At 42.1% G+C, this 26,110-nt stretch overlaps 1 protein-coding gene across 1 annotated transcript; it reads right to left on the reverse strand.

Moving 5' to 3' along the window:
- Window positions 1–6,327: 6,327 nt before the first annotated feature.
- On the reverse strand, window positions 6,328–20,005 carry mmp16b (matrix metallopeptidase 16b (membrane-inserted); the record flags this gene model as incomplete). Its single annotated transcript, XM_080033992.1, has 10 exons — window positions 6,328–6,689; window positions 7,540–7,655; window positions 9,221–9,371; window positions 10,488–10,626; window positions 10,741–10,958; window positions 11,692–11,853; window positions 15,076–15,380; window positions 16,484–16,600; window positions 17,499–17,647; window positions 19,874–20,005. 10 exons carry the CDS (start codon window positions 20,003–20,005, stop codon window positions 6,328–6,330), a joined length of 1,851 nt encoding a protein of 616 aa, XP_079890118.1.
- Window positions 20,006–26,110: the final 6,105 nt, after the last annotated feature.

Here is a 26,110-nt window from a genome sequence, read left to right on the forward strand (position 1 = left end):
TCACCTCAACACACATTTTTAAGTAAAACTTAGATCTCGGTCAAAAGGGCAGGCAGGGGGCGCCCTTAGCTCAGTTGGTAGGGCGTCCCCCCCATGGGCCTCGGCCAGCAGCGGACCCGGGTTCGATTCCAGCCCGCGGTCGTTCTCTGCATGTCACTCCCCTCTCTGCCCCTTTTCAACTCTGTCTCTACACTATCAATAAAGCATAAAAATGCAAAAAAAATATATCTTAAAAGGGCAGGCAGGGCAATTAGAATGCCTTTTAATACCCTAGTAAAAGCACCAACAACAAAAAACGTTGAACCTATCGGACATATTTAGAAAATGCTTCTTGGTAAAAGTTCATATATCCTTAGTATAAATGTATACAAATGCAATATTTACCACAAGAGGTGGCTAAAGAGCCCCCTCATCACCAAAAGAAGTGTAATTTGTTATCATGAGGATTAAGGTTTTCATTTAGACCTCCCACATCCACTGCAGATTCATTTATACTACTCCGAACTACTGCTGCTTTGATTGTGGTGCATGCGCATCTATTCACATTCACTGTTACAGAAGCGGCGAACTTCAGTCCATCATGGCCACTCCAAGCACTAGTACTGCAACAGTACTGATAGACGCGCACCACAGTAAATACAGTATCCTTGAATTGGCTGCATTTTCTAGGCAAAGTAGGGAATTCCACTGTAGCTGTTTGGCACATTCAAAGCAGGCCGTAATTTATCTGTAGGATTTATCACCATTTCTTGTTGGCACAGAAAACCCAGCGACCCTATCTCATCATCTCATCTCGATCAGGAGAGGGCACTAATGCAGGGACAGTCTTATCTGGACTGGACATCATGTGGATGCCCGGTAGACGGATTGGGGTCGTCAGTAGATTTGCTCTGGCTTTAGGACTAGACTGTATAAGCAAGTCAGTCAGTTGACACCCAGGACTTCTTACACTTGAAGCAAGAATCACACTAAGAGCAATTCGTTAAAACTGAGGATGTGGAGTGAGGAAGAAGGGTCGTCACACTACCTGTCCAAACTCTAATTGTGTCTGTCATTTTCAGCTGGCCCTGTAGATAAGTGACTTGTTGACAGATCTGGTGGTGGGCCCATATTAACCCTCATCCGTCCCATCCCTCTGTGCAATGTGAAACACAACTTCACTCTAGGTGTTCCTTGTGGTAATTTGAATATACACAAACATGCATTTAGGAATAATATGCAACGTGTAAGCACAAATCCGATACAGTATAATACAAGTTTTGGAACTAGATGACTCAGCAACACACACCCTCTTCCAGACAGGCTCTTAGCATTAGGAAATAAAGCAGCACCAACCGAAACAAAGACGCTTCTCATGTCAGTAGATATTGTGCTTTAAGGATGCATGATCCTAAACTAATTTTTAATTGAATCAACACAAGCCAGTAGACACACAGTGAGGCTGGTGCTGTCAGAGGCCCCTGGAGCTCTGGGCCTTTGGAACAGTTTCCCACTAAAATGTCTCATCATTTATAAATACTAACAAATTCTGGGTCACATTAAGTGCAGGCCCACACATCAAGCCTGCAGTTATTTTAAGTATAAATGTAACAATTCACAATGGGAACCCTTTAGGGTGATGTGAGGAAGTACTTCAGTTTTGCAGTATACCATGTTGTAAAGCCATTAAAGCAACTTTGTGTCAGTTTATATTTTCCTTTTACCACTTGATTAGTGGAGGTTAGTACTGAAATAAAATAATGGGTGCATCACTGAAGATGAGGGATATGATTTCAGCCAGGAGGCCTTCATGTCTGTGTTGTAAGCTTTGACAGTTAGAGAGCAGACACAAGCTGGAGGATAAAACAAGATAGACTCAGACTTGATGACTACTACCTCCTCTAAAGATGGTATAATATTTATTTATTACATGTGTACTGCACTTTTTCAGACAGACATTTAAACAACCTGAATCCAGAACTTCTTACAATAAGTATAATTCAACTTTCTTTGATCTACCTTTTATCTCATCCAAAATGCTTATTCTGCTTTGGAAGACTGAGTATCTTCACAGCATGGTAACTTATCCATAATACAGGTAACAAAGTTCATTTTGGATTTATCTCTAGTTTCCATATATGCATGTGACTCATCCTATCCTTTCAAGATCAAGGTCTACAAAAAAAATATAGAGCATTATTGTTTGTGCTGCGTAAAGCTAAAGAGCGTAACTTCTGTTGCCCCCATGAGGATTTCAACTCTGTTGGCACATCTACTTGAGGTAAGCCTTTTCTGAGCTCCTGCTTAAGTGTTGGGGGGTTGACACCAGTGTTTAAACAATGCCATAATAAGAAATACAGTTTTGTGCAGCTGATAGGTTTAATCAACTTTGTGTTAACTTGTTTGTTGACGGCTTGAATGTAACCGACATTCATTATTATGAAAAAGTTACGCACCATAGCTTTAATTTGTGTGGCAATGCTCATGGACTTTTGGCTTCTTTCATGTATGTTGTTCTCTTGTTTGGTGCCGAACCTCAACATAATAATACAGTGTTCTCTATTGTTCTCTTTGTCCAGTGCCAATAGAATGTAGTGCAAGAATAAATAAAAGTTTCCGGAATAAACCCTTTAACAACCACATCTTAATCGGCTTACATAGTGAATCTTCAGGCTGTCACTACAGTAATTAACTCTTTTCACCAGTGTCTCATTTTAGATGTGTGTGTGTGTGTGTGTGTGTGTGTGTGTGTGTGTGTGTGTGTGTGTGTGTGTGTGTGTGTGTGTGTGTGTGTGTGTGTGAGAACATGATATCAGGACACACTCATTATGCACTTGTTTTATTTACAACAACACACAGCAGTTTCTGTATCCATGGAACGGATGGAGTGGAAACAAATTATCCCCCAAGCAGATAGTATACACTCTGCCTTTATGTACATATTATGTAATATGTTTTCGTCTCGCACACTATGCCTTGGAGTATATCTACGGCGTGTGTCTGCGTCAAGGAGCTTGATTGCTATAATTGCAAACCGTTCCTCGTCTCTAGCTCTCTCCGGTGTATCGACCCCTGTCTTATCGGCCCATCTACTTCCTGGAATGACTGATGCTTAGCAGCGTGTGTCCAGGCAGACAAAAAAAAAGCACTGTGGAGTCTGGAGATAACCAGGGACAGGTCAGAACAAAGAGACTGATCCCATTCAGTCCGCTACTAAAATGTCAGGTATTTCAATTGATTCGAGCCACAGAGAGAGACCAAGCTCAATATGTAGCCTTTTCAAGATTGTGATCTACCTCTCCGAGATTGAAAAAAAAAGACATTCACACTGGATGAATTGTTTGTTACTGAAGACATCACAGAAAGAGGAAGATCACTTGGTAGTGGTAAGATATGGAAAAAAACAAACAATGCATTTCAACCCCACTTTATTGACAGCTTCTTGCCCTCAGTACGACGCAAGGCAAGATTTGAGGTGCCGAGCACAGAGGAACAAATACTGCAAGAAATATAGGACTACTCGCTTCAATGGCTGCCTTTAATTCACTCTCGCCGGAGCCGTCAGAGCCACACCACAAACACACAAACTGATAGGACATGACACACAACACTGAGCAAAATTGTTTTTTTTTAAGCCTTCACTTTGAAATTACAGTGGCGGTGGACCAAAATGGACTGATATGCTCCAATTCAACACGACTTAAGGGAAAGCAAAGATGTTTCCTTACTCTTAAATAAAAAAGTGTAAGTACATCTTCTTTCACTGCTCTGAAAATTGGCCTGAAGATTGGAACAGCGATGACAGACTGGAAGCTAGTAATTGTTACATGGTATATAAAAGATGACAGTTTGGATCTGTCAGAGAATCCAACAGAAAACCTTCAAAAAGGTGATCAGTCACCACATCTAACCATATTGGGAAAGACTGAATAGTATGAGAGTGTCCGAATGATCAACAGCTATGAAATGAAATAATGACATCTTAGTTTTAACAACAGCATGCACTTCCCTTATGTAGGTTTTAAGTTCTTATCCCTTACAAATGATGACACATCCATTCAATCGTGATCCAGCCCGTTTACCCTTCATCAGATCATTGATCTCCAAAAACTCCAATACCTTCTGTGGTATGTTATGAAATGGCTTTGCCTTGATATCAAGGGAATGTTATGTCAGATATCCTGTACAGCTTGACGACCATTTCAAGTAAAAGAGTAACAAAATCAAGGAGCACAAAATCTATATTTAAACAAATAATCCCATCACGAGTGCTCGCGTCTGGCAAACTCTAAGAAACGCTACACCGCACATCGTTTACCTGTGCCACATCGATCAAAGGCAATTCTATTTCATTAGAATTTGTGTGTATTGCATTTTTAACACAATACAGAGATAGAAAGAAAATAACTCCTGCTCGGTTTAGCACCATCTCCCCTCAGAGAGAGAGTGCCTTTTGTTATGCTTTATATCAAGCAGTTGTACTCGATTGATTCTACTCTTTGAAACATATTATGGTTTATGTATGATGTCATATATGTATGTAACATCATAAATCCTGGTACATATGTGAAGTATTTGTCCTCAGACCTAATTTAGCTGGGTTTTACTTTTACGATACGCCTGTTAATTCCAACAATGTTAGTTCAATATATATATTTATTAGTAAATTGTTAATGTAACATATGTATACTTTTTGTATAACGCAGTGCATAAAACAACCTGGTTCCATTATATGAACTTTTTTTCTGTCATCCAGAAGTTTATTTTTTTCTACGGATTATTTATTCTTGTTTTTCCTTAGAATTTTTTCTTCCCTGATGACGATTGTTTCCCTCTGCAATTCCTCAAAACATATTTGCAAATACTGCCATCTGGGCAAAAGCACTGGCCACTGATACAAGGCCTTTGGTAACTGGAGATGCAGGGATGACTTTTTACTTTGTTTTTCAAGTGAGTCTCATTTTGAAAATGGGCACATGTAGTTTGTCTCCCCCTGTCTCTGTTCTCTCCTCCTACTCTGAGTCATGTGCGATGTGAAATATGATGTAAACGTACAAACCTTGTATAAAAGTTGAGAAAATGTTTAAAATGTATGGACTGACACTGTATTTGGAGTATTAGTGTCCAAACTTGTCAGGACAAAAAAGGGAAGCAGGATGGTAGCTGTAGAATGACTGACACTACAGTATAGTACAGTACGGTACAGTACATACATATAGTGTGGATAATTACTGTCTCTTTACACACACACACACACACACACAACTAACCCTCCCTTTCTCTCTCACGCCCTCCGGTGAGGCAGCTGATGAAAGCTTACAGCCTAGTTGCCATCATGTATTTAGCACAGCTTAGTGCATTTTCATCAAACTGTTCTTAATTACTGGTTTTTAAAATCGCATTACGGGCGATAATGAATGCCTTTATACACCGTTCGTATTCCAACTGTGTCACTCGGCATCTCGCACCCAGACCGGAGACAGAGAGAAAGAGAAGGCTGTTTAAGCAATCTGTGATTAAGGCAGTCTCATAAATATTGCAGAGAGGTTTTGGCCCCTGTTTTGGAGATAGACTGCCACCACAGTCTTCAGTTCCTAGCTCTTTACCAACGACTGTTTTTTATCCCCACAGATTACAGAGCAGACGGCTGGGTGTGAATACCAATGACGAAAAAAGAAAATCTGAGTACAACGACACAATGTTTCGATTCCATGGACCAAAAAATATCCCATCAAAAAAAAAGAAACAACATCGAGCAGTAATCCTCTTTGGAAGAAAAAAGGTCATATTTGGTTTGTGTATCAGTCCTCCACACAATGAATCATCTTTTACAGGGACCCAAAATAAATAAATAAATAAAAAAGCACAGCTCAGAGCGATTGAATTAAGAAATGCAAAGTAAAGTCGAAGCTCATATCTAATTTGTCCACTGAAGTTAGTGCTAGGGGCTTTTAAAGCGGCGTGCAGAGACGAGGATAGACAAAGTTCCCACTAATACAGTAGTAGCTTAACTCTGTCTCACTTAATCGAGTTCATTCCAAGTTAGAGAACAAAGTCAAACCGGATACATACATATTAGTGTTGGACGTGATGCGAGATGTGGCTCGCCCGCGCTGTCTTCGTTTGAGTTCTGCTGATCCTTTTTGCTCCCTTGCAGCTTGCGCGTTCAGAGCTCGAGCAGTTTTTTTTATTTTTTTTAAATCTGCCAACATGGCAATCATTACGTACTGTACCCCTTTACAGTGCTTCCAATTACTGTACGTATAGGGCTTCAAGTAATAACTAGACCTTTTATCGGAGCTTCACACACCCCTCTCTGTACAGTGCAGTGCAGTGACAGTCCCCCTCTCAGACCCACTCCTGCATGGAGCGCTTGCAGTACAGTATGTGGCGCTGTGTGCTCTTCCTCCTGAACTGGAACACAGTGTAGAGAAGGACCATCATGCAAAGGGCCAGGACACAGGGGATAGCGATGGCCACCGCTTTCTCCGTGCCCCCCGAGCTGTCCAGTTTGATGACCACGTCCACGTCGCCGTTGTCGTAGTGACGCTCCTCGGCCACCGGGGGGTTCCAGTCCCAGTCGGGGTCGGCGGGCAGCCCATCGCAGCCCATGAAGTCCCTCAGGATGGATCTAGGGTAGCTGGGCTCCACGCGAAGCATCTGGTTGTTAAACTTCCAGTACTCCTTCCCCTTGTAAAAGTAGGTAAAGCCTGCATGGGAAGGTATTGTGGGACAAAATAAATACAATGAGTTTTCCATGTATACAAGCTTGCATATGAGCTTTGCATATAATTTGAAGTTACTGTACATGTACCACGTTGTTGTGCAGTAGACTAGCCAAATTCAGGGACTGTCTACATCTCTCTACAGAATATTCACATGAATATAGCCGTCATTGATTAATAGTTCTGGGTCCTATTGGCAAGGATTTCACGATACGATATGGATTTTTTTTCTTTTGGAGAGATTTTTGGAGTGATACAGTTGTCACGGAAAATAAATATCACAATATATTGCTGTAATGATTTTTCAAGCACAGATTGATGTTATTTTAGCCTTGAAATACTATAAAATGCAAACTATTATTTAATTTACTATCATTTATGATACAAACGAGAAACTGGAACAATATGGCACTTTCTGGTAGAAAAATTACTCGTATATCAGTCGATTATCATATGGTTGCAGTTTTAGTGTGATATTGCATAAGCCGTGCATGCATTTGGCTCCATTAGTCCATTTATAGCCATCCTTTTGCCCCAGCTATGAAGGGTTAATGTGAGCAGATGCTCTGATCTCTTATAAAACGAGATTTTGCACTCGTTTATTAATATATTCTGGAAAACCATAAAACTAAACCAGCAGAGGTTATGCAACACATACCAGAAGATAACAGTAGGAGGCCAAACTCTGTTGTCCCTACAGTATCGGAAGGTGTTGCTCTCGATCTTTTATAAATGGCATGGTTTCTCACAAACTATCGTGATGGGATGCCAGCATGTGAATCTACTTTACTCCAATCTCATGTGACTAGTTACATGGTCCATAAAGATGACATACCGTTGGCCTTGTCCACAAAAGCCCCCTGTGGAGAGTCAGGGATGCCCTTCCAAATGGTGATAGGTTTGGGATAACCTGGATCCATGGTCCTCATGTCCTCATTGTACCTCCAGTACCTACAGCAAGACAGAAAGAAAAACAAATCAATACTGAGATTTATGCACACAGTCAGTCAGCGACATTTAACCGCGACAGACTCCTGACTCTGCAGTGACTCTGTCAATCCCAAGTTGGTGGAATTTACAGGTTCACTAAGTTACAGTATGCACAAATCCATGCATACTAACACAAGTCAGCACGGCAACACAGTTTCTAAATTCATCAACACATATTCATCTGGTTTGGACAGTCCCTTTCACAGGACCTCAAACTAGGGCAGAGCTGTTAGAAAATCGAATATAGTCTGGGCAAGCAAATTGTGAAAGGATTATTCACTCTTCTATCCAGGCTTTTCGATAAACAGTTCCATCGCTTAAGAGATAATGAAGTAGCGAAAAAAGTCTGTTGCTAACCAGCATCACTTACAGAACATGTCATTCTAAAGTCCTAAAATAACAATCCTCACACTTGATCTGAACATTTAATGATCAGCAACTGACTTAATTCACATGATCACAGAAAAAGCCATCAATCCATAGTCCATTCTGTGTTTATCCGCCGCTCGAAAATTGTTACACGGGCTCGTAGTGATCGATCTGCCACTTACACACACCGACGCTCACACACATAAATTTCGCTGCGCAGTGTCATTTCTTTGAATTGGAACAAATGCCGCCTTGTCACAGGGCGAGAGAAGACGCTGGACAGAAAGAACGCCCTGTTTGTCACGATGCACAGCAGCAGGTTGAGGTATGACAGTATCATGACAAAGCATTTTGTCCGCTCTCGCCACATGGTCCCTTGACCTCTTAGGATGTGATTTGTTGTGACAGCTGAACAAACATGTGAGCCACACTGGCATACTCTCAAACTTGCAACGCAAATGGACAAACAACAGATTCTCTTATGTGGTAGTTTTTGGAAAGACTCCCTGGGTTTTTAATTAACTTCCAACGTACTGCAAGTCACCATCTGAATCCATGAATAAATCAATAGATGCATGAAGGGAGACAAAATAAAGTAAATACTTTGCAGAAAAAGGCTTAAGCCTGAAATACTTGTAATGTAATCACCGTTACAAATCTTGCTCTGACAATGGGTCATACTGAGGTCAAATTCCAATAAAGCAGTCCATTCGTCAGCTGTTTTGTGGCATTTCTACAGCAACATGTGACGGCTTGCAGAGCTACAACGATTGCAGTCTATCAGTGAACAAAAACTGAACATGTATTGTTCAACAAACCTGAAAAATAATTACATTTCTCAAGGGAAACCGGGATACCATTTACAGTTCCGAGCACAGACAAAGGGCATTGATAAAGATTCACAAACGAAAGGAGCTCGATTGTACTCAAGATTGTATTCTTTTGTCCATAGTATGCACTGCTCATTGTATTCTCTATATTCTTATAAAAGCAAATACAAATATGTGTATACCATTTGTTCAAAATGTACAACCAAAAACCAAATGACTTCACAGAGATTTCTAGTTCTTATGTTCTTCACAATTCTTTTCTGAGATATTCCAGTTCTGCCCAACTGCTTGACTTCCTAACAGTACTAATAATCCTTCCACACAGACCTGTCTCCTTTGAAGAAGTAGGTTTTGGCGACGTCCTCCCACCACACTGCTGTCTCGATACTCTGAGTGGGCATGCCGCTCCCGAACAGCGAGATGTCCTGAGGGTACGAAGGCTGGAGAGTTGTGTCCTTGAAGACCCAGAAACGGTTTCCTAAAATAAACACACCAAAGTTAGGAGGCTAAGAGACAAAGACAAAATCATAAAGATGACCTCAAAAAATTGCGCCAAAAAAAAAAAAACACTGGCAGCTCTCGGCTCATCAGTGCCTTCCATGTGGGAGCACTTCAGTGAGATTATACATTTTTTCCATTCACATGATTTAAAAAAAACAAAGGTATCACCTCCTTTAGGCAACAAAGTATCTGCACAGTTCAAAGTCCATGCTGCGCTATCTATGATACAGTGAACAAGGAGACGATGCTCTGAAGGCAAGTCCGCAGAGAGTCGTTGTTTTTACTTTTATTGAAGCTGTTGTTGCATTAAATTCAGTTTGATCATAAGTGCCTCAGGCAGAGCGAGGAGAGCTGCCTTGGTGGTGTGCAAGTAGCAAGACAATCACACAGACACAGACACACACACACACCCATATACACACACGCACAAACACACACACACATACACACACACACACACGCACACATACACGCACACACACACACACACACACATACACACACACACACATACACACACACACACACACACACACGAGGTTAAGTCCCCCTGAGTGAATAAATAAAGCATGAGGCACTCTGATCCCACTGGGTGACAGATGTCATCTTAATCTGCCTGATGGACAGTTGGCTGTACTGGACCTGCTCCAGTTTTGTTACCGTACAGAGCGAGAAAAAAACAAGCTCAAAGTCATCCGGTCGGTTGATGTATGACTAAAACCTTACTGTATTTGTGAGAGCTCACACTTACACAACATTTTTTTTGTCATTTACTGGTTATTACATTATATTGGTTTACACACGTTCCGCGATAATAACCCATTTAAAATGTCAGATTTTTTATTTTGTGCTGACTGTGTACCAGTACAGTACATTGAGATATGTATGGGAACAAGATGCAAAGGAAATAAGGGGGTAAAATCTGGGAATGGGGGTTCATACTTCATACCTATTCTGACCTTCTGAGCAACAATCTGGCATTTGAAAAGATTTGTTGAGTTTGCATGTATCACGGCATGAGTTCCCTTTTGGCTGCTTCAGTTTACCCCTACAAAAAATGTAAAAGAATCTCAAGACTCGGGGATCGATTTACCTTTGAAAAAGACAAACTTCCCTTCGCTGTTTTCGTACACGGCATCGATTTTGGGAGGCAAGCCTTTCCAGAAGTAGTTGATCTGCATGGGGTAGCCGGGGACTACAGAGTTGTCCCGTACTCTCCAAAACCACTGGTCCTGTGTAATTGGACAAGGTCAAACGCATTATCATCATCATCATTATCCAATCTGCTCTAATACCAGACACAATCAGCAGTTCTATTCACTCGGGGCTGATGATTCACTCTATACCTTGAACACAAAAAGCTCCTGGCGCAGGATGGCCAGGGTGTTGAAGCCTCCATCACAGATGTTAGGTTTGGAGTTGGGGTTGGAGGGCTTGGCCCCCTGTGGAGGCCGATGGGGTCTGGCGTGGCGGTCATGCTTTCGGGGGTCCTGGGGAGGGTGGAAGCGAGGAGGAGGGACCGTGGGTGGGGGCCTGGTAGGCTGTGGCGCTCTATCCGGTGGACCTACATTAATAAAGACAAAGACGAGTAGGTTCAAGATTCAATGTTCAAAAGGTTTTTATTCGTCACATACTCATACAGGATGTGCAGTGAAATTTTGTTGTGACACTCTCCATATTTCTGTGCTCAAAATAGAAATACAATAAAATAGAATAAAATAAAATAAGAATAGAGTAAAATACAATATAGGTTTTTTAACAGAATATATACACTCGAGAGAGCGATAGTCTTAAGTCAGTGTGCATCATCTTCATTCAGTTACTGCTCCTTTGTGTCAATACAGTTTGCCTGTGTTTGAAAGATTGAACTATTTCTGGGATGGTCCATATTGAGCCACTGAATAAGTTTACAGTTTTGTTGACCAATGCCCTTCTATTCTGGCGCAGATCAGTGCACAGTTATACTTGGCTCACCCTGGCTGTCCTCCCTATAACAGCTGACAAATGCTGTTTACTGGGATTCAACCCAAAATAACTGTATGATGCAACAGCATTTAATAATAGTGACTAATACAAAATAGAATAAAATACACGCATAGCATTGCTCTAAAGGGCTCTAACTACTTTCTATCTATTAGAATTTTCAGAAGAAATAATTTGTCTTTGTGCGAGTTCCACATCATTCCAGACTAGAGAGAGAGAGAGAGAGAGAGAGAGAGAGAGAGAGAGAGAGAGAGAGAGAGAGAGAGAGAGAGAGAGAGAGAGAGAGAGAGAGAGAGAGAGAAAAGAGGGGTTACCATAGATCTTCTGGATGCCCTGAAGGTCATCGTGAGGTAGTTTGAAGTTCTCTGTGTCCATGTACTGGTAGAACGGAGCCATGATAGCAGTGGGGTCGTTGGAGTGCTCCAAACCCAGGGCGTGGCCCAGCTCGTGCACCGCAACCAAGAACAGGTCGTTGCCTGGAGAGAGGACATTTTGATTGTGAATAAAACATTCTTATTATTATCATTTAATTTTTCATTATAATTATTATTATAGATAATAGTAATGTTGATTTTTTTCTTTTCTTTTTCTTTTGTTTATTACTCTGTGTAGTTGCCATCTGGGGTAGGGTGGGGGATTGGTGGTGCTTGGGGACTATGTTAAATGATTTTGATTAACTGATTATTCTATTCATTATTTCCCCACATATTACGGTGCAACTGAAGCTGAGCTAATGGCTAATATGTGTTAAGGAATCACACCAGGAGAGGAGACAATATGACATGTGGCAAGCACACGTGGGCACATCGCAATCAACCTTTCCTCATATTTTATATTGATTGCTTGATAGTCAATCGTCGGAAATTATATCGACAACAATTTTGATAATCAGTAAACCATTAAAGTCATTATTCATGCACAGATTACCAACTATTTCCTCATCAAGGGGGTCTTACATATGAGAATGTGCTTCTCTTCTCACTTTCATGTATTTCACCACCTATCAGTATTCCGTTTTTTTACACACTCTGAACTTGTGATATAATTATTTTAGGATATCTAATAGACCAACCATTAAACACGTACCGTAATTGACAAATTACTGGTTGATTAATCAAAACAATGAAAATAATCATTGCAGCTCTCTGGTCCAGTCGCTTGAGCTAATGCTGTGCAATGTAGTAGCAAGTAAAGATTACTGCAGGTACATTGCAAAACATGGGCACCCTAGGACTTTTGCTTCATAAGAGAAGATAAGCCATATGTGAGCCACAGGTCAGAGAGAGCAGAGAGACACACACTCACGTTCCTGCCCAAGGCAACAGAGAACAGTGATATTTCAAACAATTGTTCTTAGAAATTACAATGTACCTGTACAAATGTCAGCATTTAGCCCCCCCCCCCCAAAAAAAAATCATGTGGGTCTAGTTTATACCATGTACAAAGGGGGGGTGGGGGGGGGGGAAGTCACTGTCAGTGTCTATGGTCAGAACTCAGCTTACAATGTCAACGTGATTTAGAAAGAAGTACAACATTTACAAACAGCTTGTGACTGGAGCTGTCCCTGGGAGATTGTTGCCCTTTAAAGCATGATATCCACTCCTGCCAGCAGCGGTGCACATGAACAACTACTGACCCTTTAGCTCAGCAGCTAAAAGGTTACAGCTCCCCCTTACCCCATTTATCTACCACCACCAGCCTCTTCCAGCCCAACCCAAACATGTCCAATAAGGATCTCCCAGGAGACAGGCCAGACCTGCCATTAGCGCACATGACAACATGCAACATTTACAGTTACACTGCTGTGAAAACCCATTAAAGGGTGTACAGCTTTACAGAAACCTAGGCGGGGCTTTTTTTTCAGAAGCAAGGCCTCATCACTCCACGTTCATAACCGTTGGACACCATGCAAGGGTGAACATGAATTTGACTTGGGAGTCAGAGACAATTACCAATGGAGGATGAGAACAAAAGAGAGAGAGAGAGAGAGAGAGAGAGAGAGAGAGAGAGAGAGAGAGAGAGAGAGAGAGAGAGAGAGAGAGAGAGAGGGAGAGAGAGAGAGGGAGGGAGAGAGAGAGTGGACCTGATGGGTGGCAAACACTTTCCCAGAACAAACAGAATGTGAGTTGTTTCCCACCTCCCTCACTAATAGTAGGTTAAAATGTAAAAAAACGCATGGCACATGGGTATTAGTGAAGTAGCCTGATGGTGTTCTGACAGGCACGGAACCCTGTAGGTACGGTAATTAAAGTGTGTGGATGGCTTAGAAAGGCGTCTTATCTCCCTCTCTGGGCTGCTGCAGCCTGCCAGAATCCACATGGCATTGCAGGGTGGCCCACATTACATTTTATGTGGGCCACTGTTATAATCCATTTGAACCTAACCTCATCACTCAGAAACATTTCTCATTTCAAAACATAACAAAACATGTCATGACATAAACAAATAAACAAACCTAAATTTACCTATCATGAACATAACATAACACAGCATAACCCATGCGTACTAAGCTAAATGAACCTACTATACCTATAATAGCATAACATAATGCAACGCATGGAATGCAACACATAAATTAACACAAACCATTATAACCTATTTGCTACCTTTCTCTTTCCTATTTTAACATTCTTTTAGTATACCACTGAAATTCACTGGAAACAGAATGGCCATAATCATTTGCCAGCATCCTTAGTCTTAAAATAGCAGAGCTTTTTATCCTGTCATCTGAAGGGCTTATTATGCAGGGAAATAAAAACCCCATCAAAATCTTGACAGATGGGATGAGGCATCTTTACAGAGCGCAGCCCGTTCAAAGGCATCTCAGCATTCTTTGTTGTTGGTTAAGCGTCCCTCACACCCTGGCCCTGTGATACCATCTCAGTCACACTGCCCGCTGTGCCCTTTGTATTTCCAGTATTTGCTTCCTATCGATCCTTATCTGTCTCTCCTGATGACTCTTTTTTTATCTCAATGCTTTCCTCACTCCATCCCCACCCCCTTACTTGTTTACTTTAAGGTCACTTATATGTAACATTTTTCAACATTAATATGGGTCCCCAATGTGACTAGAGACTCCCACAGTATGTGAAAATACAACAATCGCTCTTTTTCTCTGCCCCTACCTTCCTGAAAACTTGTTGTGTTCAATAATACCAGTCAGATTTATCTTCCCTTATGACGTAGGGAAGAAGCCATGCCCCCCCCTCTCCCCCCCCCCCCCCCCCCCACATTACCAACATTACACATAGCACTAGCTCCACCTGTGATCCCTGAACCGGCAATTAGATTCAGGGCCAATCAGAGTAGACTGGGCATTTGGGAAGGTGAGGCTCAAAAGAGACAGGCTCTTAAATGGAGCGTTTCAGACAGAAGCTGAAATGAGGAGACTTAGCAATGGCATTGTGAGAAATCCCCCCAAAGAATTGGACTCCACAACATGAAAACAGTTTCTAGTAGAAACCCAAATTACATTTTCGAACCTGCAAATGGGCTTAATATGTGACCTTTAAATTCTGCATTTACGTAACAACCGTTACTTTCCTCCCCAATCTTGGTCTTTTCTTCAATAATGTCTTTCCCACCTGCTGTAGCTTTTCCTGTCTCACCTCTATTGGTGGCTCTTTGTTAACTTATCCTACCACTAACCCCTTTGGCTGGATTCAGGTTTATACATCCACTCTTTCCTTCCCACTCACCATCATGGTTTGGGTTGCCGAGGGTCCAGGGCTCGTCCGAGTCAAAGTGCGTGTCCCCTCCGATGCCCGGGCCGGGGAAATAGGCGTGGGCGAGGAACCCCCCCTCGCCGTCGAAAGGCGAGCTGTCGCCGTGGAAACCCGAGGCGAAGATGATGGTGATGTCAACGTCGCGCCTGCCGGTCTCCAGGGCGCTGTACGGAACGGCCTCGAAGCGCAGCGGAGTCACGCCCTGCCACACGTCAAACGCCCGCCGGATGGCATCGTGAGTCTCCCGGGCGCCCACCTTTGGCGTGACATTTTTTATGCTGCGAGAAAAAAATAAATAAAATAAAAACGACTGAAAAATCTTACGAGAGGTAGAGGCTTTGATGCTGTGAGGCTGATGCTCTGCAGGTTGTAGGTTGCCTACTGTGTGTGCAGTAGTTATACATAGGCCTACTACATCATTTTACACTTTTAAAGGGGGGAACAAAACTAAATAGGGAGAAGCAGAAATAAAATACAGACCAGTAGTTTCAAGAGAACATTTTTTACTTTCTCAAAATTAGGAGAGACACTAGAGGGGAAAAAGTTGTACTTGACACAACTATTTCAGGCCCGGCAGCTTTTAAGTGAACTTTTAACACAGCCGTCGTTATCAGTCCCTGGCAGGCAGAGACGAATGGGAAATCTTCTGCCCGCTCCCTCCACTCATTCCATGAATAAAGTGCAGTCAGCAGCAGCACTGGCTCAGCACTGATTGACATTCCATTAGGAGAGGTGGCTCATCAATTCAAATTCGCAGAGGAAGGAAGGATTTGAATAAATTGGCAGTGTTATCGTCTATTACGGCTGTAACCTGTCAATTTGCAGTTGTGCCGGAGAACCGTTTATCAGTTCTCCTCAGAACCCATTAAAAAAGCTGAGGCTTACTGTAATCAGGCGAGATAAGATGAGGGTACGAATATTCTTTTTTTCTGAGATTATGGACAATTTGCACTGAGGACTTTTCAGTTGCATATGAGTCAGAGTTAAAGCCTTCAATCTTATGCCACTCTGCTAAAGAAAAAGTTTGTTTTGTTTTATAGAAGGGAAGAACTGCCTCATCCCATTTTTCGTTTTTTGCAAGCAAGCTATTTATACACCAGAAAGTAAACATACTCACACAGCACACAAATGTACAGTATGTGTTGATTTGAAAGTGTGATGTTGACTATATCTGTGTGCGCGTGGGCCCCCCCACATATGTGACGCACTTGCACAGTCTCTATGACAACACAGAGCATGTGATACCAGGTGGTTAAAGAGGAAGAGATGCCAGACAGAGGGAGGGAGCTGAGAAAAAAAACGAACGCGTCTGAACCCTACACAACAAGCTCTGCTAAAGTCAATGGTCGCCATGACAACTGCCTCAACTATTATTGCCCACCTGTAGGTGATGTGCGTACGCTGCCACTTCTGTCCTGTCAGCGCATATCGACGCTTCCTCGACCTGGAAACACTTTTTAAATTGTCTGGAACTCCACAGCGAGGCTTTTGCATCCAACTAGGGAGGAGAGGAGAGAAGAGAAAAAGAAGGTGACCCAAGTGTTTGCATAATACAAGTCAGAAATGGTAAATGGTAAATGGACTTGACTTATATAGCGCTTTCTAGCCGATTTTCTCAGCCCCAAAGCGCTTTACATATCTTACCACATTCACCCATTCATACACACAGTCATACACCGATGGTAGAAGCTGCCATGCAAGGCGCTCTCTGAACCATCGGGAGCAATTTGGGGTTCAGTGTCTTGCTCAGGGACACTTCGACATGTGGCGGGGAGACGGGGGATCGAACCTCCGACCCTGCACTCCAGAGGCGATCTCCCTACCAACTTCGCCACTGCCGCCCAGAAGGTAAACAACATGTGACACCATCAACATCATCACGAGACAACATAAAGAGCTGAAGTGAACTCAGTGGTTCTCTTCCCTGACTGGTGCCAGAATCAAAACAATAACAATAAAAAGTGCAAAATACCACTAGACTACTCCAAACCACAGCCATCAATAACATGAGTGCAAGATTCAAACATCTCAGTGAGTGCCGAGAAGAAATCAAGAGTGTCTCTCATTCACACCACGTCAGGTTTTCACAAGTACAGAACACACGTAATACATAGGCAAAAGATTAATTCTCACCTCAGCGTGTTATCACTGCATCATCATGCAAAAATGAGAAGAAGGAAAAGTGTTAAAACCTTGGTCCGGGGTTGTTTTAGGCGAGGAAATATATCTATTTCTGTCCTTTGCTAATATATTAAAATATTCATAGCCATTCCCACTGTATTTCAAACGATTGAGCGGGAGCATTTGCATTAATGTGACTTCAACGGCCTAGTGTTTGGGGGAAAAAAAGAAAAGAAAAAAGAAAAGGCACGGTCACGGCACGTGTGTATACTCACTCCTTGGTCTTCTCATCCAGTGTCCCTGTGACATTGAGACCGTAGACACGCTGCATGGCAGCAATGGCTGAGTGCATGGTGTGGGCAGAGCGCAGGACAGACATTCCTGGTTCTGTGTGGGGAAGGTAGCCATACCTCTGTAGCCATCCCTGCAAGGACAAAAGATATGGGCCTTCATCTCGTGGCTATTTTAAGATTTGTTTTGGACTCTTTAACCTTTACGTCTAAACTGGGAGGAATGACACAGACATGAAAAGGGAGATGTCTTGTGAGAAAATGCAGAAATCACATCCAGGAAGTTTTACATTTGCATTTTGCAAGTTCGTTCGGATAATAAATGAGTTAATCATCTACTACAATGGCCATGAATCAACCAAGCTTGAGTGTGTGTGTGTGTGTGTGTGTGTGTGTGTGTGTTGTGTGTGTGTGTGTCACTGTAATAAGTGAAACGCTGTTCTCTTGTCTTCCCATGAACTGCAGCTAAGGACTCAAATCTCCTTCATTTTGTGATGCGATTTACTCCCACGTGTAACTATTTGGATGTACTCTCTCTTCTTCATGGTTCACATTTCACTTACTACCCGGAGGCTGTCTAGTGCAAATGCAGACATTCCTCCAACGCAGTGGATTGCTTGCTCAAGGGCACCACGGCAGTGGCTGTTTAATGAGGACAAAGTATAGTTTGACGAGTTACCCTTCACAGTCTCTCCCAGTTAAGTGGCCAATCCCATAACACAAATCAATGCGGACATGGCATCGGTCGTTTATTCTGCCTCTAAAGAGAAGCTGTGAGGTGACTAACCATTTTTACAACTCAATTCAAAAGGCAGCAGTGGGTAGGTATGTATATATAACTGTATGCAACAGCACATTATGGAAGAAATATTGTATGTACGTATGTGCTATTGATAAATATGTCTGTCTGTCTGTCTGTCTGTCTGTCTGTCTGTCTGTCTGTCTGTCTGTCTGTCCGTCCGTCTGTCTGTCTGTCCGTCTGTCTGTCTGTAAAGGTTTGTTGTTGTATTGTCCCAAACAGGTGTCTCTTGAGAATGCTACCCTGTGTCTCAATGAGATTACCTGTTTGAATATAAAATACAAATGTTAATTAAGAAGTTTAAATAATGAGGTTGTTTAATGAGGTTGTATATGCATGTAAATAGCCTTCTTCAAATGTCTGGAATTTGCTCGGAGGAGCACTGGACCTGAATCCCTCCTAGCAGTGCCCTTAGTCAGTGTTTGTGTCGTGCGGCTGTACATGTGTGGCCCTGCTTCCTCTTGGCCTTACAATGCGAGAGTGCTGCTTGAAACGGAGGATAGAGGTGAGAGCGAGCATCATCCAGGTCACTGTCAGACTCAATCATGAAGCCCAGAGAGCCACGAGGTGCCCACACTCCACAAACCATGGCTGCCTCCCCATCACTACAACATGCAGCAGCCTATGAGATATGCTACAGCTTTAGCTAATCTGAATGGCTTTCTCCTCTGTCCACTCTCTCTCCCCCCTCCCCTCTTCTGCCTCTATCCCTCTTTCTGCTGAGCTAAACGCCTTGTTTATCCCTTTTTTTCTCTCTACGCTCTCCCTCTCTCTCTCCCGTGGGTGTGTTTTCCTGTGTGTGTGTGTTTGTGTTTGTTTAAAGGCACAGATCCCAGAGAGATATATCGGGCAGATTCCAGCGAGCCATAAAATTGAATAATGATGTGTGTGTGTGTGTGTGTGTGTGTGTGTGTGTGTGTGTGCGTGTGCGTGTGTGTGTGTGTGTGACTGTCAGCCTCAGTATTTAATTTCATCAGAGTGGTGGGAGGGGAGCCTGGGGGTTGAGGATGAAATGACATCAATTAATAAGGTATACAAAAAAAGAAAAAGAAGCAAAATCCCATTATGCAACTTGCCTGTGTACATGTCTAATCTCCTCCAACACTACGATGCTACCAAAGCATGTCTGACTTTGTGTTGGCCTGTCATCAGAAGTGCATCATCTAGCAATGGAAACAATATGCTGCGGGGCATCTCTGTTGAAGTGCAATCATATCTGGTCTGAACATTTTGGGGATCAGTGGGCTGGATAGACTCGGCTCGGCTCACGGACCCGCAGTGTAATAAAAATGAGCATCCTTCTGTTTCGTTGCACGAGCCACAAATGTGGAATGCTCGATATTTTATTATGGCCGTTAAGTGCGCGAGCTGTCCTGATAGGCTTACACATGTATCCATGTTATGCGTTATGGTAATTGAGCCCACGGATAGCGTGGTGGGGTGTCAATTTAATATACTGTATAATAGCCTGTTTTTTTTAACGCTGAGCCGAGGCAAATGATGCTGAGGAGAGAGCGCGGTCATTTCTGATAACCAGAGAGGGGAAGGCCATTTATCTTACCTCAACGCTGAACTGATGATGATCCTCCTCCCCGGACACGGCACACGAAATCCAGAGGAAAATATGCAAGCAGAAGGCTGCCGCGTAAAAGCAATCCGATGGTTTTCTTTTACTGGAGGATACTAAGGTCATAATGACCTGTTTTTCCCGAGTGTTTATTAGAAGAAGCCGCCCCGTCTGCTTTGGCTCTTGTCAAGTGAAAATCATCGGGCGAGCTGTCAAGGCAGGATTCAGACGAAAGACGAGAGAGAAAAAAGGGGGCCACACGTTTTTAGACAATCCCTGGTGGCATAAAAAGAATGTATCCGTTGTCAAGCAGAGAAAACGCGACGCGTCAGACCCGCTTGCCTCGCCATTCTTATTTACATCAGGGGCTACATCTATCCAGCAGCATCAATGGCCATGTACAGTACCCAGCCTGCATGCGCAAAGATAGGCTCCCTCCCGACTCGACGCCTGCGCCTTTGATTTCTCACACAGCGCAGCGCCGCTTGGCAGCATCATGAGAGCTGCCCCACAGAGCGCACGAGAGACGAAGTGCCATTCCTCATAACCGCCTGCACGTTGGAGTTTTACATTGAAAAAAAAACAAAGGCTTTGGTCTATCTGAAACGCACATGTGCAGTCAGATGGATTGCTGATAGTGAACAAAGGCCTTAGTCCAGATTATGGACTGATGCAGGCTATAAATACCTCTATACTGATGCTTTCATACAGGCTACATAAACAAATAACATCTACTTGTGCACTGAAACAACTGCGTAATAATCCTATGATAAAAAAAAGATATATGTCTTAACCAGCACATTTGAATTATCTATTAATCATGATTCTCACTGCATATGCAGTTAGACATTCAGGACAAAAGCTGGCCATTGGGTTAATTAAAATAACCCAATGGCCTCTTTAATCTCTTTAAACTGCAGCTATCTGTCCCACAGTTATACCGCGTGGTGTGTTGATCTCTGGCCGGGAGACCCAGAAACAGACGACCTGACATCTTCCCCAAGACATTTACAGCTCCTGCAGCTCTTTATGGCCCAGATATAATAGGCCTGTGGTGCTGTGACACAACATCCTGCCTCGAGCGAACGAGCCACACGATGGCGGTGTTTCATTGAGGTAGCATACGTCGTCGTGGCCTCCAGCCGTTGTTGCTCCTAAAACATCCAAGGAGGACAGAGGACACACACAGGAACCTCAATCCACCCGGGCACCAACTAATGAGCCGAGAAAGCTGATAGATCTGACATTGATTTGATACGACAGGCGGAAAGGGCATATGGGAAGGAGGGAAGAAATAGAAGAAGCTCCTGACAGATTATTTGCATCACAAAGGGTAAAAACAATAAATAAATATATTCAGGAAATGATAACATATATAACATTTTAAATCCATTTTACCATTATCAAATGCTTTATCTGTTTGTACTGAGGACTCGAGGAGTCATCAAGGGAGATGCCTGGTGGTTAACATTTAGCCATTAAAGTTTGTCAATTGGCTGCTGTCCTGCAGCCTTCTGTCAATGGAGCAAACATTTTCAAAAATGAGCAGTGGCCCCTGATTCTGAATCCCCTACAAAGAGTGTGGCCACCTGCAGAGAAATGTGAACTTAAGCTGATTACATCCACGGACAGACTCATTGTATCCCAATCACTTGTTCAAGAGCGAGTTGGATTGACTCATCTGCCAAGCTGACACATTTGTACATTTTGTGTGTGTGTGTGTGTGTGTGTGTGTGTGTGTGTGTGTGTGTGTGTGTGTGTGTGTGTGTGTGTGTGTGTGTGTGTGTGACTAAAGAGTCCAATGCAAAAATCCTTACTGCTGCAGACAGTTTTGCTAACGGTCAATCCTTTGATCCCTTTCACTCCCACTTGTGAATGACTCAGAGATTCCTTGGGCACCTTCTCTCGTCACTGATTTGAGCTGATTTAATGGAGTCGGCCATCCTTTACCAAAACATATAACCATGGCAGCCATATTCAGGAATGCCGATGCTCCCCCCAGCTGAGCACTTGAAGCTCCATCAACCATAAAGGGGTGTCTTTAAAGATGAGATAGGCCACCTTAATGAGATTAAGCTCTCTTGACCTTGTGCTGGAATGTTGTCCTGTACAAAAAACATTGTAAAACCATTTCTTTGGGGCAGTGTCTGTCTGATGACAACATTTGGATGAGTGATGAACAAGTATGAAATTGGGTGCCGCACCTACATAATACCTGAAGGAGAAGTCATAATGACCCCCTTGAAGATCCTCAAACAAAGTTCTATAGACTCTGACAGCAGCACAGCTACACTGACTGTTATAATAACTGTAACATGTATTTATATTTATATAATTATCTTCTTTTGTTTATGTTTTGTGTTTATGATTGTTTCTCTTTTTTTTCACACCAGCAAAGCCTTTATGTGTGTACCACATTGTATTTCAATACACATATTGACAACAAACTTTGATCCTTGAACATTTCCCGCCTCCCTAAGGCTTTCCTATGATTCAGTTTTAGCTGGCTCACATGAATGCATCCAAGTGTGTGTGTGTGTGTGTGTGTACTATGTATGTATTGGTGTTTTGTTAATTCTTTCCCCCCCATTTCCGTCTTGCTCTTTGAAGTTCTAATTACTATTATTATCATCAGCATGGCACGCACCACGCACAGTACATTTTCTGAAACCAAAATTGCTAAATTACCTTTGAAACCTGACCCGAGAGCACTAAACCATCAGGAAATAATTCACATTACTCATAACTGGCGAACAAGGTGTTTTCCGTGTCATGAGGCAGGATGTGACTGGTTGAGGAGTTGAGAAATGGATTCCTATTGGATTAGAACAGGTTCATTCATTCATTTACTTTGAGGTGTTTACTGTCTAACCAAGATGGGCTGCCATGGAGACCACATGCTCTGGCAAGTGAACATGGCTCACAGCCAAAGACAAAGTGGGGGGCTTACGAGGAAACAGTAAAACAGAGAAATAAGAATAGGAAGAGAACACATACAGCATGCACATGTGTGTGTGTGTGTGTGTGTGTGTGTGTGTGTGTGTGTGTGTGTGTGTGTGTGTGTGTGTGTGTGTGTGTGTGTGTGTGTGTACTCTCTATTCAAAAACAACAATCCATTCATACATACAAATATTTGCCTTGGAGTTTAGCTGAAGGAGAATCTCCTTTATAGGGGGGCAGATGGTGAAATACAAGGTAATCTCACTGGCTCCTCTAATTAAACCTAATTAATTGGTACTTGACAGTTTGTTCTGAGCGCCTGGGGCTTTTCAGCTATAACGCTGAAAACAGGACTTAGCAAGCTATTATTAAAACTTATATGGATTCAGTCACATCTAATCCACGTCTTATCTCACATGCCAGAGATATGGCAGCCGTGGCTAAATGTCTAAAATAGTGCAGAGATTCACAATGAGGACTACTGAAATTAAACTTTTGATTTCCAGTATATGATTTGATCAATTTCCGAAACATAATCACTCAATATGGCTTGTAATTAAGTGGATCTGTATGAAGGTGTGGTCATTTTTCCAGGCTCATATTATATATTTTTGCTCCGTGCTTTTCAAGAGAATTCCACAACCAAATTAACAATGCTGAATTATAAGACACAATTGTGTATTTGTTACTTAGCGGTTTAGTAAAATACAATATAAATACAATTATAATACTCTGAAACACAACTAGTCTTTGGGTGTATGCAGCAGATGACTGCGCTTGTGAGTGATAGTGAATTCTAAATGAGCCCCCATATGTTGTCTTTTTCTCTCCTGTTTCTGCAGCACCGAGTCTCCTCCATATTACCCAGTAAGACACTCCAAATATGCCTGCTGTTAGTTGGAGGAATTGGCCTTTTCCCATGCATGTTTTTACCAATAATTTGGATTGAGATGTTGCTGGTCCATCTGGGCTCTGTCATGCAGATCAGAGTTCAGACCTTCAGGTCCTGTAAACCTTTCTGCCTCACTGAACCACTTAATTAAAAGACTCCTCGTGTAAACATCATCATCTTAGACATTTGGTTATATACAGTATATTGCCTAGCTTTTACTGCACCTAAAAAAAACCCAAGTCTCACAAACGAGCATGCGCTTATTCACACATCCAAAATGTTCCTGCAGGTACCGAATGCCAGATGGAAAATGTGTGAATATTCAACAAGGTGGGACATGTATTTGCCTTGCCAGACCTAGCTGTCATCTCTCCTATCGCCCTTTCACACACTTCCTTCTTTCCCTACCTGGTTAATTTTTCTTCTTACTGTCTCTTTTGAAATCCCTAGTGGTCTGGCCATTATTCCATGTTTATTTAGGGTCTCTGCTTGGCTGACAGGCAGCTGTAAGTGTGAGGCCTGTGCAAGACGCACACAGATGGAAGGCAATACCGAACGAAGTAACAACTGGAGACTCCTTTCTTTCTTGCTGTGGAACATTTCATAATTGAGACATTAAACCATTGTGTAGAAATGGACCACTAGTGAGAGGCCAACGTGATTTCTTTGCTTTTTTCTCTGTTTTAAAAAACCTCCATTGTGGCTACAAACTTGCTTTCAAAAAACAACCACAGAGTCACAATGAACTATATGACCCTGAAGTAAAGCTGCAATTAGATTTGCACTAAAAGTAAAACTAAACTGCAATATTTAACCTAATATGTAAGGCAATATCTTTTCTAACGTAATACAGTTACCATTTTGACCCTGACTTACTTAAATGACAAAGGCAGTGAATATATCCCCCGCCCATATCAGTCCCAGTCCTAACAGTCAGACAGGTTGTACCACATCCACATCACCCCTGACAACGGCTAACTGCGGCGTCTCATGTGAAACGTAAGCCTCACATTAAGTAATTTCTCCTCGAGGAAAATGGTCATAATTTCGTCCAACACAATAACCTCTTCCGCCAGTAGTACAACCAAAGAGGATTTGCTCCGCCATTAGGCCGCGGTAATGAAATAAACACCAGTGTGAAAAATGATTTCTATCACTCCTGTCCCCACAGAGTCTGATCTGTGTACAACAACAAACACGTTTAAGCAGCTTGACATCCAATTAGACTCGGCTCCGATCAGACAGTCACTCTGTCAACAGTCTAGACATTTTGTCCACACAATCCTGTATGACACTGACTGTCTTTCATAACACATAAACAATGATATAAGGGTGAAAGGCTGATTTGAAGACACCACCACTGCTTAGATTATGGCCCAAATTGAAGGAAATCTCTAAAGGTCAAGTTTAAAAAACGAGATGAATCATCATCTTTCTCTAACTTTTTTAAATCTATGTATAGCCCTTTAAATAGATCAAGAGACACTTATGTCAGATGTGGTGTATTGGTCCATCTAAAATCTGAGATAATTGTTTGTGACCCTGACTGTACATCTCTGAGTTTCTTATCTGCTTTGAAAATATTCAGCATCGGTGTCATTCAAAAAGCTTCATCTCAGATCATATGTGGTAACATCAGCTTTCTGTGTTGTTGTTGTCTCTTTACCAGGCCTTACAGTGAACTGACAAGTCCCGCAATTCAAGTCAGAGTATCTGCTGTGACAAAAGGCCCGTCAGCCAGTGCAAATTTTAATCAAAAGATGTTTTTATATTAATTTTGTTTTCCTTTTAATACACATGCCACAGGGGCAAAGTCACTTCAAAAGCCTAATTCCCCATAGACATCATAGCATTATACCATGGCAACTTGGGAATGCCAACATTTCTCTTTAAACTATAACTACTGAGCATTATAGGCAGGAAGAGAATGAAACAGATTCCCAATGTTTTTAAAATTAAAAAAGAATCATGTTTTATTCATGGTCACAAAGTTACTCTTTGCAAATAATTTATATTATGGAATGTAATTACCAGGGCTAGAGCTCGACCAACATTAGCTTTTCGCAAATCCTAATCAGCGAGTTTATTGGCTGATAAGTGACTAGAAATTACAATAAATAAACTGCCATATACATGTTTGAAGTAACAATAGGGACAGTCTCCCTATGCATGGTTTGAGATTGGAACATTTAATTTGTTAAAATGTTACCTTAAAAATGTATAGGCCTACAGTATGTGTTGATAACATTATCAGATTTTAAACTTTAATATATTAATGTTAGCCTCAACAATAAATCAGTCTAGGTTTAGTAAAAGATCAAACATATAAATGACAACTTTTTTTAATGCAGGTAAAACAGCTGGATAAGGTGTGTTTACCTGCTTTTTCAATCTCGTTC

This window comes from Ammodytes marinus, assembly GCF_949987685.1.
Source record: "Ammodytes marinus genome assembly, chromosome: 9".
Classification (NCBI taxonomy): domain Eukaryota; kingdom Metazoa; phylum Chordata; class Actinopteri; order Uranoscopiformes; family Ammodytidae; genus Ammodytes; species Ammodytes marinus.